General features: G+C 36.3%; 1 protein-coding gene and 1 long non-coding RNA gene across 2 annotated transcripts in view; one reads left to right on the top strand and one right to left on the bottom strand.

Annotated features, from left to right (window-relative positions):
* The window catches only part of LOC136028260 (GILT-like protein 1), a 144,976-nt gene extending 132,865 nt beyond the window's left edge, over positions 1 to 12,111 (top strand). Inside the window, exon 8 of the mRNA XM_065705998.1 lies at positions 11,964 to 12,111. Within this exon, the coding sequence (XP_065562070.1) occupies positions 11,964 to 12,062 (99 nt within the window). The 3' untranslated portion in view covers positions 12,063 to 12,111. The remainder of the gene's footprint in view (positions 1 to 11,963) is intronic.
* Positions 1 to 12,752, bottom strand: part of LOC136028261 (uncharacterized) — a 193,374-nt gene that overhangs the window by 173,506 nt on the left and 7,116 nt on the right. The window lies entirely within an intron of this gene.

Below are 12,752 nucleotides of genomic sequence, written 5' to 3'. Positions count from 1 at the left end.
AACTCCTTAGAAAAAAAAATTGGACGATGACCCTCTGGGAATTAGTTCTTTTGTAAGGTCATTCTTTGTTGCAACTGCTCTTCAGATGAAGATTTTGCTTAATTCAATGCTATGAACGAAAGGCTTTTTACTGAATAATTCATGTCTCTTTATTGCTACCTACATGTTTACTGATGAAAGTAGTAGAACAGGGGCAATGAGTGGCTAATTCTCTTGTATCGATTGCGTCTAAGAAAAATATGTAGGCAAGCTCCATAATTCAAGAGAGTTTATCAAGTTCAATACAGTTGGTTCCAGATAATATCCTGATAGGTAAAATGAAGAAAGGTAAAATTGTGAAATATCAAACAGTTCGTGGTAATGAACTGTAGTAAGGAGTGACCCGGCTCAATAGCAACCAAAACTCTTAAAAATGGGGTTTAGATATCAATTACTACATCAAAAGAATCGCATTTTAATGCTGATTTTAAATATATAAGTCAAGTTTAATCAAGTTTAGTCTTACCCATCAAAAGTTACGAGCCTGAGAAAATTTGCCTTATTTTAAAAAATAGGGGGAAACAACCCCTAAAAGTCATGGAATCTTAATGAAAATCACACCATCAGATTCAGCGTATCAGAGAACCCTATTGTAGAAGTTTCAAACTCTTATCTACAAAAATGTGGAATTTTGTATTTTTTGCCAGAAGACAAATCGCGGGTGCGTGTTTACTTGTTTGTTTTTTTTTTTTTTTTCCAGGGGTCATCGTATCGACCAAATGGTCCTAGAATGTCGCAAGAGGGCTCATTCTAACGGAAATGAAAAGTTCTAGTGCCTTTTTAACTGACCAAAAAATTGGAGGGCACCTAGGCCCCCTCCCACGCTCAATTTTTCTGCAAAGTCAACGGATCAAAATTTTGAGATAGCCATTTTGTTCCGCATAGTCAAAAACCATAATCAAATACAGTCCCTGGGGAAGGGGCTGCAAGTTACAAACTTCGGCCAGTGTTTACATATAATAATGGTTACTGGAAAGTGTACAGCGTTTTCAGGGGATTTTTGGGGGGTTTTGGGGGTGGGGTTGAGGGGAGGGAGCTATGTGTGAGGATCTTTCCTTGGAGAAATATGTCATGGGGGAACAGAAATTCAATGAAAAGGGCACGGGATTTTCTAAAATTACTATGAAAAAAAAAACAATGAAAAAATAAACATGGAAAAGTTTTTTCAATTGAAAGTAAGGAGTAGCATTGAAACTTAAAACGAACAGAGATTATTACGCATATGAGGGGTTCTAAAAATACTTTAGCATAAAGAGCGAGGTATTTAGGAGGAGATAAATACCTCGCTCTTTATTCTATAGTATTTTTAGTAATTTCAACTATTTATTCTACAGCCTTTCGGATTCAGGGGTCATTCTTAAAGAATTGGGACAAAACTTACAATTTAGTGCAAAGAGCGAGGTATTAACGAGGGTACAAACCCCCTCATATACATAATACAAATTTAAGAATATAAAAGTTTGTTACGTGAGCTAATTCTTAAGCTACGTATATTTTTTACTAATAAAAACATTCTTTAAAAATTAAAATTTATAGTTGCCTTTTTATGTAACCGAAAAGTTGCAGGGTATTAGGCTTTCCCCACCCCTTATTTCTCAAAATCGTCTGATCAAAACTAAGAGAAAGCCATTTAGCCAAAAAAGGAATTAATATCCAAATTTCATTTTAATAATTACTGTGTGGAGAACCAAAATCAAACATGCATTAATTCAAAAACGTTCAGGAATCACATAAAAAACTAATTTTTTTTTAACTGAAAGTAAGGAGCGACATTAAAACTTAAAACGAAAAGAAATTACTCCGTATATGAAATGAGTTGTCCTCTCCGCAATTCCTTGCTCTTTAAGCTAAAGTTTGACTCTTTGCCACAATTCTGCTTTTTTAAAACAATTAAAAACTTTAGTGTAAAGAGCAAGGGATTGCGGAGGGGACAAACCATTTCATATACGGAGTAATTTCTGTTCGTTTTAAGTTTTAATGTCGCTCCTTACTTTCAGCTAAAAAAACTATTTTTTTTATGCAATTACTATCTAGACAGAACTGTAAATCTTGTTTTAGCCATAAAGAGTTTTTTTTGAAAAAAGGGACCTATCCTCGTCCGTGTCTAAAACACTCGCTGGACCTATCCTCTGTTTTTCTTCTTCACATTTTATTTCATTTTCATAAATAGCCAGTGGGGTCTTATAAATTTTTTTGTCCCAATTAGCTGCTTGTTTTTACGAATTTGTCACAGTTTCCTACTTTTTAGGGAATGGATTGGGTGTTTACCCACCCCAGTAGTGGTTCTAACCTCTCTTGCGCTCGGTCCAAAATGTTAATTAGTACCCCCCTCCTTGTCTCATAATATTTTCAGGCCGAATTTTAACAAAATTGTCATTTATTAAAACCTTTTTTTAACTTATAAACGATTAATAATTTATTTTTTATTATTTTTACATTTTGTACTAAGTTATTATATAAATCAATCAATAATTTTATTGACCCATATAAAAAGACACGAAAGTCCTCATATGGAGTAAAGGAAAAAAAAAGAGAAAAAAAATCAGACTATGATAAACAATAGTAAATAAACGCATTCTAATATGGGTGGCTATGGTCTAGAGATAAAACAAATTTGGTACGTCGTTGGTCCACAGCTACAAATGGATCAATAACACCATATAGTTGCGTAACTTTGTGGTTACGAGCCCAAAGAGGAAGACTTAGAAGATAATTTGCATACTTGTAATATAGCAAACGAATTGTCAGCAAAACCGTCATGGTAAATAGCTTCCAAAAAGGAGCTGGGGCTAGTACATGAGGGATTGTGTAAGCGTTATAGAGTCTAGCCAAAACATTCTTACTGTAACGTGTTTTAGCATTAACTAGTAGTCCATAAGCTGTTCTAGCCTTCGTGCTGAAATGCCCAAGTAGCCCTGCACACGTACTTTTCAGGTCAGTTCCAAGGGGTAAACCCAGATAAGTTAGGGATGACGAAAGTTAAATATCGGAATCGCCCAAAGTGACTGTGGTACTATCAGAACCTGGTCGTTTAGAATTGAACTTAATACATTCCCTCTTACTCGGATTGAATTTTAGACCAATATCGTTATACTCCTTACTTAAATTATTAATTAAACTGTTATTAATTACAATTTTTTAATTACTGTCCTTTTTTAATTTGGTTCGATTTTTAATTTGGTTCGATTTTGGTTTATTTAATTAATAATTATTTTTATTTATTAGCTGCGCCATCTACTTTATTTCAATAAAAAGTTCTAATTTTACAAAATGATTTTAACTGTTAGATTATTTATCAGACACCTTGTAATATTAATGAATTGTTGTCCTGTGGTGGCGAAGTGGGTTTGACCTTAGCTTGGTAATACGGGACCCGGAGATCGAATAATGCTGAAGCAATGCACTGCAGGGCCGACGCAGGGACCTTAGTAGTCAAGAAGCGTAGAAATTTTGCGCCGCTATAATTTCTCTGCCCAGGGCACATGCCCCCTTTGTCCTTCCCCCAGAACTACCACTACCTCCGCCGCACGTTGTTATATTTTGGAAGTCAGACGTAGCATGGCTGTATGCCATACTGAACTAAGTTCATTAGCTTAACCAATTGCTATCACTATTAATGGGCCGATGACACCCTAACTAACATTTATAAATGAACATAAGATTAGAACACGTTATAGTTATGAGGAACGACCGCTATGAAAATTGAAAACCGGTATTTTATAAAAATTTTATGTATATAAGGTTTGTCTCTCATATGGAAAATCATTAGTATTCATGCAACTCTTGAACAGTTATGCAAATCTTGGCATCCATGAGCTTCCCTTGGCATCATCATGGCATCCCATAGGCGTGTCCCCATTGTCTCGACTCCAGGAGCCCCATTCTACTCCCCTCCCCCCAAAAAAAGACGTTAGACCTCCATTTTTCGGGCTCATAATTTTTTGGACTTTGAATTTGTTGGACTTAGAATTTTTTTGACTGGTGAACATGTTTTTGGGGAGGATTTTTTTCAGGTGGTTGTCCCAATGGTATTCTATGGCTGGTCATTGACACTACCTAGTTAATTGGATGTTTTCATTTTTTTAACATTGGAATGATAAACATGTGCATCATATTTTAAAAAAAGGATGTGGAATATTCCAAGAAAATTTGTACACATGATAAGAATATTTTTGCTTCAAAAGCTGACAAAGACAAGCATCGAAAAAATTCAACTCTTATGATGGTGGATAAGCGAAAATAGCTTTTCCAGAGAAGTTAGTTCTAAAAGATGATGCAAGCCTGAAACTAATAGCTGACGAAGAGGGTCAATCTCTTGCTAATGGTTCTGGTCCTTTGGAGCATCGAATAGATTCAACTCTTATGATGGTGGATATGCGAAAGTAGCATTTCCAGAGAAGTTAGTGCTCAAATATAATGCAAGCCTGAAACTAATAGCTGACAAATTGGGTCTATCTCTTGCCAATGGTTCTGGTCATACGTTACCCGTTGACAAATTCTATCGCCATCTTTCTCTTATTAGCAATCTAATGAAAGCAAAGGGAAAAAGCAATTCCTGCTGCTACACTAATGTCATGATTCATATCTTGTCTTTGAGCCAAAACTGCAAACTATGTAAAAATAATATGGAAATCGACAGTGAAAATGAAAGCAAAATAAAATGAGATTGGCAGAGAGCATAACAACAGGGCGTGAAGAAGAATTGTTGAAAAAAACAAAGCCCATGCAAACATTATTACTACCATCGATTATACACCAACAGATATAGTCAATAAACCTGATAATACCAATGATGAAATGTGTGATGTGATCGTAGCTGAAAACATGTCAAAACTCGTGTATGACCACAAAATGGAATAAGTGTTATGTCAAAAGAAAATATAATGAAGTGTTTCATGGAATGGATTTAAATCATTCATTTGCATTTTTACGATGATATTCTACATGTCGTTATTACAATAAAAATATCTTATGCATTACTTTGTTATGTTTCCATTATTCTTTGGGATACGCTATCAAGTCGAACCTTAGAATGTTTACTAAGAATTTGGAGATGTAAGACAAGGAATTGTAAAAGACAGAGATACTACGAAAGAGCTCATAGGGGGTATATTAGAATCTGAGATAGGTTAACAGGGCTTTTACCAAAGACTGAGAGAGATGAGCTGCATTTTTTCAAAACAAAATACCCGCTAAGACACGTAGAGAGAGAGAGAGAGAGAGAGAGAGAGAGAGAGAGAGAGAGAGAGAGAGTAGATCAAAAAATACACGTACAAACATACAGAGTCAGACACACGAATATACCAAGACAGACACAGAGACGAGAAAACACCTGCGCAGACACACAGGTACAGAGACATAGAGAGAGAACGAGAGAGAGAGAGAGAGAGCAGCAAACAAAGCTGCTCAGACACACTGACATAAAGAGGAGAAAAAAGCAAACATCCGCCCAGGCACAAAGGCACAGAAAGAGAGAGATAAACACAAATTCAGAAATAGAAACAGACAAAGACAGATATGGGGACAAGTAAACAACCATTCAGACACATAGGCAAAGAGAGACAAGCAAACAGCCGCTCAGACACACAGGCACAGAGAGAGACAAAAACACCTAAAAACACACAACCATCCAGACACATTGGCAAAGAGAGACAAGCAAACAGCCGCTCAGACACACAGGCACAGAGAGAGACAAAAACATCTAAAAACACAAAGAGCTAGAAACACAAACACACAAAGACAGACACGGGGAAAAGCAAGCATCGGCTCATACACAAACACACAGTGAAAGAGACAAGCAAATAGGCAGTCAGACACACACAGAGAGATAGAGAGAAGGATAAAATTATCTACAAACACACAAAGTGAGACACACAAACACACAAAGCAAAACAAGCAAATGCCCGCTCAGATACACAGGCACAGAGATTGTGAGAGAGAAAAGCACACACAAACACACAAAGACGGACGTGGAGAGATGCGAAACCCGCTCAGACACACAGGCCCATAGAGAGAGAGAAAACACCTACAAGCACACAGAGTCAGACACACAAACATACAAAGACAAGCACGGGGACATACAAACACCCGATCAGACACACAGGCACAGAGAGTGAGAGTGACAAAGACATATACAAACACACAGATGCAGACACACAAAGACAGACACTGAGACATCCAAACATCCGCTCATACACATAGGCACGGAGAGAGAGAAAAAGAAGCAAAAAAAACAGCCACTCAGACATAAAGGCACAGAGAGAGGGAGATGGAGAGAGACAAAACACCTACAAACATACAGAGGCAGACACAGAAAGACAGACATGGGGACAAGCAAGCATCCGCTTGAACTCAGAGACACAGAGAGTGGGAGCGACAAAAACACATACAAAGACACAGATTCACACATGCGAACAAACAAATACAGACACGGGGATAAAAGAATATGTGCTCAGGCACAGAGAGAGAGAAAGAGTAAGAGAGAAAGCACATACTGACACTAAGAGTTAGACATTGAAACACACAAAAGATAGATACAGAAACACGCAAATACCCACTCAGACACACAGGCATATTGAGAGAGACAAGCAAACACCCGCTCAGACACACAGACACACAGAGCGAGAGATACAAAACATAGTCAAAAGCACAGAGTTAGAAACACAAACACACAAAGACTGACACGGGGACAGGCAATTATCATGCTCGGATACATAGGTACAGAGAGTGAAAAGATGAAAACACATACGAACATACGGAGTCAGAAACACAAAGATAGACATGGGGACGAGCAAACATCGGCTCAGACACGCAGGTGCAGAGAGAGAGAGAGAGAGACTAAAACACATAAAAACACACAGATTCAGACACAGAAACACAAAAAGACAGACACGGGGACAAACAAACATCCCCTCAGACACACAGACCCAGTGAGAGAGAGACAATCAAACAGCTGCTCAGACGCAGGGGCAGAGAGAGAGGCAAAAACACCAACAAACACACACACAGTGTCAGACAGACTGACAAACAGAGAGAGACAAAACACACGCAAACAGATTCAGAAACAGAAAGACAGACACAGAGACTCGCAAACGTCCGCTCAGACACATAGGCACAGAGAGGGAGAGAGAAACACCTACAAACACACAGTCAGACACAGAACCACACAATTTCAGACGCAGGGACAAGCAAATACTCAAACACATAGGCACAAAGAGAGAGATCAGTATAGAGCCGCTCAGATACACATGCACAGAGAGAGAGAGAGAGAAACACCGACAAACACACAGAGTCAGACACTCAAACATATAAAGACAGACAGGGGGACATGCAAACATCCACTCAGACTCACAGGCCCATAGAGTGAGAGAGACAAAAACACATACAAACACACAGATTCAGACACACGCAGACAGACATGGAGACAAGCAAACACCCGCTCAGAAACATAGGCATACAGAGAGAGAGAGAGAGAGAGAAACGGCTACAAACAGACATGGTGACAAGCAAACACTTAGGCACAGAGAGAAGACAAGCATACAGTCGCTCAGATACACGTGCACAGAGAGAGAGAGAGACAAAACACCTACAAACACACAGAGTCGGACACACAAACATATAAAGATAGACAGAGGGACAAGTAAATATCTGCTCAGACTCTCAGGCACAGAGAATGAGAGAGACAAATACACATAGAAACACATTGATTTGTGCAGACAAAATTCCAAAATATTAAAAAAATTGGAGCAAAAAGTTTGGGAGAGGGGCATTGGAGCCCTTGCGGGGTCACACTCATGGATGTTCTCTTAGGCCCTGGTATAATATTAGTAACATTAGTATTGGTTATAGCCACGGAAGTTATTAAAATTTATGCAAAGGGTGGTCCGATGTCAATGAGACTTAGAATTCTCTGAAGAAAACCTTCCCGTAAAGTTATTAAAAGCATATAAATCAACTTTGATAGTATTTCACTTTAAATTATGACGTTCTCATAACACAACATATTTCTCTGTCTCCATGTCGGGCATCAGTTTAATATCCAACCCTTCCGTTGGGATCATAAGATAAGGGCAAACTGTTTAGCGGTAAATAAAAAGAGACATCAGTTTGCCAGCAATACTTCTTGAACTGTGAAGTAAGAATAACGGATTTATATTCAGTTCAACGACAAATCGGATTTATATTTTCTTTTAAGGATAAAACTAAAAAGGTAAATTTGTTATAAATCCAATTGATAATGAATTCATGAAGTAGTTACATAAAAGCCCTAACTTCAGCCCGTCTGTTCATTGTAACTATTTAAGAGTTGCATTAATACTAATAGTTTTCTATCGGAGAGACGAACCTTATATACAGAAAATTTATGTAAAAAAATGATTTTCCAAGTTCCATAGCGGTCGTTCATCATATCTAGAACGTGTTCAAATGCTATGTTCATCTAAGTATGTTAATTATGGTGTCAACGACCCTGTAGTGATAGTAATTGATTATACTGATGAACTTAGTTCAGTATAGCATACAGCCATACTACTCTCAGATTACTCAAATCGCTAATGAGACTATGCATGGCTATTTTGAAACAGTGTCTTTACACGCACTTCTAATATTAATTTTCTCACGTTTAGGTTTAGATTTCAAATAAAAAAATTTCTTAGAAAAAAGCCAAATATTACTTTACGAATTGACTATTAAGTAAAGATACAGCCTAAAGACCGTATTTAGACTCTGAAAAGAAAGTTATGTATTAATAGCCCGGAAGCTATATGGAAACTTTTTTGCTCAGTATAGAACATTTAACTTTTTTCTTTTTTTACGGCAACTGGTCAGAAAGGGTGCCAAGAACATATAATCTGAAATAGTTATATTTATATGCTCGTGGCCCATTTCTATTGGTCTCAAACGAGCTGAAGCCGATTTTGACCGCCCTAGTTTTAGGGTAAATTTGCTTCTAATGGTCTTACTTTTCAAAATTCTTCTAAGTCTAATTTTTTATTTTGACATTTGTTTTTCGATTTCGTAGAAAATATCTTTTGTGGGGTTTCTTCGAAATATTGAGATTTTATTGGGTTAGGATTTCCCACTAAAAAGTTATCTGCATAATAAATGTTTGTTATGGAGATCCCTTTTTACAATGAAATTTTAATGCTCTAAATCGTTTCCAACTGGTTACTCCAATGTTTATAAAGCTTACATGTTAGAATCAACGATATGATTATGATCACTAATTAAAATACAAAAAAAATATATAAATCAGGAAAACAATTTTGCATAAAATAAGCATAATAAAAGAAGAAAGTATAGATTTTTCTTGTTAATATAAAAACAGTATTTTGAACTTTTAAGTCAGTATTATCGTTCTGTTTATGCTTTAACCACCTATCCATAAATTTCAACGTTTTGTATTATCGGGGTATCATCTTAAAGATATATAGATATCAACATTGACGTACCAATCTAATCGATCATTTCCAATTCATATTCTTGTCATGCTTGAAATCCCATTGCGTCCACCTCTGAACTACTGCCCGGTTTTCAATTTATTTCATTTGTATATTATTAACGTATGACTGAGATCTAAAGATGCTTGAGCTGTGCCCTAGTTCGTTCTGATGTTGGAAGTACACCGTTAGTATATACATGAACAGTAGCAAAATGCCCTATATACACTCCATTAAAGATTTTTGAAACACGCCAATCTAGATCTCTCTTCATGATTCCACTTTTTCTCGCTATGACAAATGTTTAGCGCATTACGACGGAAATGATCTGATCAAATGCCAAGTACCAACTGAGCTCTGACGTACCGGGAACTTCGCATTCAGTGTGCTATGATGTGTGCCACTTTGAAAAAACTTTGTGTTACTGTTCGTATATATATTTATGCTTTGATTGGAGGACACAGCATAAATATTAAATAGTTGTCGAAACATCGCAGCTCGAGGAAAGAAAAATTTTCCCGTCACAGCAATAGCTCTAGGGGCTACCACAACGTAAATGTTGAAGAAGTTGGTGTCATGAAGAAAGGTGTGCGACTGATATGACTGGAAATCTCTAATGGAGAGTATAAGAATTTTAACTACTGTTTAACATTTATGCTGTGTTGGAAGGAATCGCTGCTGTTGCAATCTGTACAAGCGGAGAGGCTTCTTTGACGCCATTTTCTGCACCAATTTCTTTTGAAGAACTAAAACTTAAGATAATTAACATCCTGAATGCCCAGGCTTTAACACATCAATCTAGCTCTGGTTTAGGACACGAACAAGGTCATTAAAGGTGGTAACCCCTAACAATTTAATTATAGTTCATTAAAAGTCTTTTACCTATTTATTTTTCTTTACAAATAAAATTAATGGGTAGTACAAATTTTAAAGCTCTGTTACTGAAAACCCGCTTTTTTCCGCATTCTGGTGAGCTATACTCTCCTCCCTCAAACAGGTGGAAACCTATTAATGTAATTTCTCTGTTTTATATTAATTTGTGCATTTTTCGTAATCTTACTCAAAAATAGTGTTTCCACTTTTATTTTCAAAACCTTGGCGATTATAGTTGAAAATGGTAGATTTTTTTCGGTCTGATAGCCTTCTACCAATCTACCAGAACAGCACTTGTGAACTACTACAGCACTGTGAAACCACCCTTTAGTAAGGGTGGTGTTACAATGTAATTATAAATTAATGTAATTAATTACATGTAATTAATGATCTTAATATAATTAAGATCAGTTTTTTCCTGTATATTCTTGGTTTTAATTGTTTAAATTTTCTTTTATGTATTGCGTTGAAAACGTGGGTCAAATCGGGCATCTTTTTCTTCCTGATTTATTGATTATTGATTTACATTTTTCTTCTCGATTTATTTGCAGTGACAGATGTCATCTTCTTGTAAGCTACTATTTCCCTTATTTTTATTTGTCATACCCACCTATTGGGTTCTAAATTTTGAGATGTTTGAAGTCTATGGGATTTTTCTATATTGAGGGGTTTTTCTATATTCTATATTGAATTTCTATATTCAATATAAAAAAAAAATACTTCGATGGTTTTAAAAAATTTTGCGTGTTTGATGGCAGAGAAAACTTTCAGTTATTTTAATATTAATGCTGATTCTTAGAAAATAGCCCTGTGGCCTTATAAAGCTAAGAGACAATAAACTATTTTGATACTAGAACAAAAACAAAACCAAGAAGGTATCAAAAGTGGACCTCGTCAGGTATCCTTCTGAGAGTGTCACTAAATTAAACTAGCTTACATAGAGAAACACATGAGTTTTTAAAAGGTACTAAGGCAACCGTATTTGTGAAGTCAACCTGTGTCTCAAGCTTTGTTAAAATGTTGATTTTCTTATTGTTTTGAGGTTCGTATGAATTATGAAAAACAAATTATACGTTTAATTTTTTAGAGCTTTAACAGAAAAGTTCGGTTCTATCTTTTTGTTGGAGCAATGGTGGAAGCAAATTACCATATGTGACACAGCTCTCTTCCTAATTGATTCTGAATAAGCTTCTGTTTACTCGGGGTTTCTGTCTGTATGGTAAATTCGCTCGTATGAATTGTGTATGCTTCAAGCAGTTACCTCTTATTGTTTTCTTTCGATGCACCAAATTAAAAATTATAATAATAATAATAACCCCCGTAGGCTACACATGATACAAAAGACTGAAGTCTTGCCACCACCAGTGTTGTCGACCGTGCTGGGGGCAGAGGGGGCACTTGTGCCCTGTTTTTTCCACTCGAAGAAATTTGAATACTGTTTTTTTGTGGAGGGGGATTATGCTGAAAAATGTCTTGTTTTTGTGTTTGCACTAAAAAAAGACAAATAATAAAAGAAGACAAACTTGCACCCCTTGATTTTGAAAATACGTTTTTTTTTTATTGTTTTGAGGCTCGTATGAATTATGAAAACAAATTATACGTTTAATTTTTTAGAACTTCAACAGAAAAGTTCGATGCTATCTTTTTATTGGAGCAATGGTGGAAGCAAAAGCCGTATGTGACACAGCTCTCTTCCTAATTGATTCTGAATAAGCTTCTGTTCTCAGGGTTTCTGTCTGTATGGTAAATTCGCTCCTATGAATTGTGTATGCTTCAAGAAGTTACCTCTTATTTTTTTCTTTCGATGCACCAAATTAAAAATTATAATAATAATAACCCCCTTAGGCTACACTTGACCCGAAAGACTGAAGTCTTGCCACCACCAGTGATGTCGACCGTGCTGGGGGCCGAGGGGGCACGTGTGTCCTGGTTTTCTTGTTTCCGCTCGAAGAAATTTGGATACTACTTTTTTGTTGGGGTGGGGGATTATGCTGAAAAATGTGATGAAAAAAGACAAATAATAAAAGAAGACAAACTTGCACCTCTAGATTTTGAAAATACGTTTTTGTTTTTGTTTTTTCATTCAAAAAATTGAATAAAACAAATGCCCACACTCCCTATATTCTCAAAATGTCATTTTTTGTGTCTTCATGTTGTTCTAAATTAAATTTAAAGGGGACATTAAGATTTTAAATGAGCAGAAATTAGCCTGAAAATCAGGGAGGCTGTTATCCTAAAATCTCCCTGCTTTACTTCGTACCTAAACTTGCCCTTTGAGTTGCAATGAGAAAAATAATGAGAAATGAGAAAAAAAACTTCGAAATAAATATTTTTTTTTGAAATTTTAGCCTTAGAGGTTTTAAAGGAAACGTGAATGTGAAAATTAATGTGACTACTTTTGAA

This window comes from Artemia franciscana, chromosome 6 (assembly GCF_032884065.1).
Source record: "Artemia franciscana chromosome 6, ASM3288406v1, whole genome shotgun sequence".
NCBI classification, from domain to species: Eukaryota; Metazoa; Arthropoda; class Branchiopoda; order Anostraca; family Artemiidae; genus Artemia; species Artemia franciscana.
Note: the sequence above shows the minus strand (reverse complement) of the source record. Positions and strands in the feature narration are given on the sequence as shown.